Here is a 3089-nt window from a genome sequence, read left to right as displayed (position 1 = left end):
CTGCCTTCATATGTGCCACGATGCCGAACTGGCCTTAGTTGCCCTTCGGGTGTTTCAATCCGCCAGCGACGTCATACCATTTGATCAATTTCAAGAGATTTGCGGATCGTTCTTGAGTCTCTGCGAGACAAACGGTTCCTACAAGCTCGTTCGCCGGCTGTTTGGTCCTCGTCGAATAAGCAAGTTCTTTGATGTGGAGCATCTCAGCGATGAGCGCGGATGCGGTGGTAGTGTTCATCAGACATTTTCTATAATCTGCTAGAACAGCATGACCGATACTCGCCTGTCCATTGGATTCGGTGCTAGCACAACGGCTTCCGGGCAGGCCAGGTTTACGGGCTGGTCAGCACGCAGATCCCCTCCCGCCCTGTAGGCTTGCTTGCTCCTCCAATCGCCTGCCGGTCCAAAGCTCTCTGGGAGATGTGGTGTACTGTACAGCAGAGACGGCTCGTATTTGTTTCCGGGGGTAGGGGGGTGTGTCAGACGCCGTAAGGATCAAGAGCCTAGCCTACTGTTGCGAACGTGGCTGCTGAGTACGTAGTGGCTCCAACCGAGAATAGAAATCTAAAATCAATCGTGTAGGCCTGCCATTACCCCACAAACGACGTATCACAGCACGCATGACCAGATATGACGCACAACTGATATGATGTAACATGACTTCAAACCTCCCCATGTGTCAGCGCCGCGTTCATAAACACCATCCGTCTCGCAATTATACTGTACAATATGTGCCGCAGGTCGCCGCCGAATGCCTTCGTGACAAACGCGCAACAATCTACGAACGAACAACTTCTACAGCAGGCGAATATCCTCAGCGCCCTGCCCCCTGAGCTTCTCGCCTGTATATTCTCCCATCTCCATGCCCAATCATCTACAGATATCGCCGCCTGCCGCCTCGTAAACCACGCCTTCAACAAGCATAGCTCGCCCTTCCTCCTCCGTCGCGTCATCTTCGCGCGGCGTCGAGAGGTGATTAAGAAGCTGCGTGAGGTTCTGCAGCACCCTTTCTTCCACCGACATGTCACAGAGTTGGTTTATGATGGCAGCAGCTACGCCGAGGCGGCGGCAACGGACTGGAACCAGTATGTGGAAGATTGCGAATATTCGCCGCGGGACTCGGAGGATGCAGCATGGACGGCGCAACAAAACCGCGATCGCGTGGCTTGGAGGGAGCTGAGTTCGTTCGGCATGCGCAACTCTGTGATACCTGGTTCCATTGACGATAGCATGAAACCAGGCGAGGAAGGTGAACGGGTCGATAGTCCAAACGAACGTGCGGTGCCGATGCTGGAGTTCCACAACGCTTTCCGCCTTGGCTGCTACACGTCGTTCGCCAATTATGCGCAGCGTTACACCGATCAGCACTACATCCGGCTGGAAGGAGTGGACACCAACATTCTCGCTGCTGCATTCACTATGCTTCCAAACCTAAGCAGTGTCGTGTATACGGACTATCGCGGTCTAGCCCGCAATGGCGAGAGCTTCGACGCTTGCTGTCGACGTCAATTCGGCAGGACTCTCGAGCCCCAGCACACTGGAATCACTGGCCCAGGTACCACTGTAGGTGACCGCTTGTTCCCTCTACTTGACGTCCTCGCCAAGGTACCGAAAGCGAGGGTGACTAGTCTGGCTATTGGACCACATGCATTCGAATACACAGGTGAAGACACAAGTGAGCTTGCCGACCCTAGCCATGCGCAGAACCCACAATACCTAGACATCAGTGCACTGAAAGATGTCTTCCTAGGCCCCGATACAAATCTCTCTCACATCCTGAGTCGACTGAAACATCTCCGTTTCGCGTTCTGTTACAGCGGCCACTGCGCTAATGAGAATCACATGCGCGACAAGATGTGCAAATTGCTACAAGCTTCGACGCCTCACCTTCGGTCTCTCACGCTCCATATGATGTACCTGTTCTGGGGAGGCGTGCACGAAGTTCCTAAGTTGGACAATAACGCCCGCTTCGACGTCTTCACTTCCGTTATCTCGCCGTTGCGTATGCCTCATCTGCATTCTTTGAGCCTCCGTCGCTGGATTTTTACCGCTGGAGAGCTAAAGGCTTTCTTAGCTGAGCACGCAACAACGCTTCGCAACCTGCATCTGCTCGGTTGCCTCTGCGGAGATGACGAAGCTATGCTAGCGCGCTGGGGCGCTCAGAACCTTGCTCTGACGGGCGTCGAGCTGTCCCGCTGTCTCTCTGTCCTCGACATGCGAAGCGCCAACCCGCACGGCTGGAGGCGCATGAACCAGGCAGAGTGGCGGCAGATGCGGCCCATGTTTACAGAGCAGGAGTACAGGGAATTGGAACCGACGTGGCTGGATGGACGGACGAATCGGGTAGCACGGGAGCAAAGGCATGAAATTCCGCCGGAGGGCGCATGGTGGAAACGGCCAGCGTATATGTAGATAGGCGTCTCGTTTAGGCAAATATTCAACTGTCGTCATTTGGTTTCTCAACTAACGCTCTACAAGAACAATGCACATTGACGTAGAATCACCGTTAGTTGGTCTAATATCTTACCTCACATCATGGTATTCTCAAAAACTTACGTGATAGCAAATCAGATCTAGTGTGCTTCGTAAATAGTCTGTTTAATGATTCTGAATGTCTTGGATGTTGAACTCTTGTCTGTACTTCGTCTGGCTCTCCTCCCCTTTCCTCCCCTTTCTTCTTGGAACAGATATTACAGCAGCTTGATACCGAAGATGGAATGCGAGACAGTAAGATCGAACCAACCCCGATGCTTCCCACGGTGACGGAAAGCAAGCATGTTCTCTTCAAGGACAATGCAAGTCGCAGCGATAGATCGGACTCTTGGCGTGACAGCTGCAGCACTGAGGCGGCCGGATCGGCAAGCCGGCCAATGTATCCTGTATGTATGCCCCGCTCTTAATTCTACTTTTCCACCTCAAAGGCTATTGCAATCATCAGTCGTTAACAGTACTGCACCTGCATCTGCACACCAGATATTTGACTTGTCAACAAATGTTTGGCATCCGGAACCATGACTGGCTCGGCCCTATGCCGCCTTCCTTCGGAGATATTGAGCACCATTTTCGTGCAGTTTATCAACTACGTTGGT

At 52.9% G+C, this 3089-nt stretch overlaps 1 protein-coding gene across 1 annotated transcript; it reads left to right on the top strand.

Moving 5' to 3' along the window:
* Nucleotides 1-729: 729 nt before the first annotated feature.
* LTS14_010660 (uncharacterized protein) lies at nucleotides 730-2412 on the top strand (the record flags this gene model as incomplete). The annotated part of the gene is made up of 1 exon (XM_064843336.1): nucleotides 730-2412. The coding sequence occupies one exon, from the start codon at nucleotides 730-732 to the stop codon at nucleotides 2410-2412; it is 1683 nt and encodes a 560-aa protein (XP_064689047.1).
* Nucleotides 2413-3089: the final 677 nt, after the last annotated feature.

Source organism: Recurvomyces mirabilis, assembly GCF_035927965.1.
Source record: "Recurvomyces mirabilis strain CCFEE 5264 chromosome Unknown scaffold_47, whole genome shotgun sequence".
Classification (NCBI taxonomy): Eukaryota; Fungi; Ascomycota; class Dothideomycetes; order Mycosphaerellales; family Teratosphaeriaceae; genus Recurvomyces; species Recurvomyces mirabilis.
The sequence above is the reverse complement of the archived record's forward strand: the minus strand, read 5'-3'. Positions and strand labels throughout refer to the sequence as shown.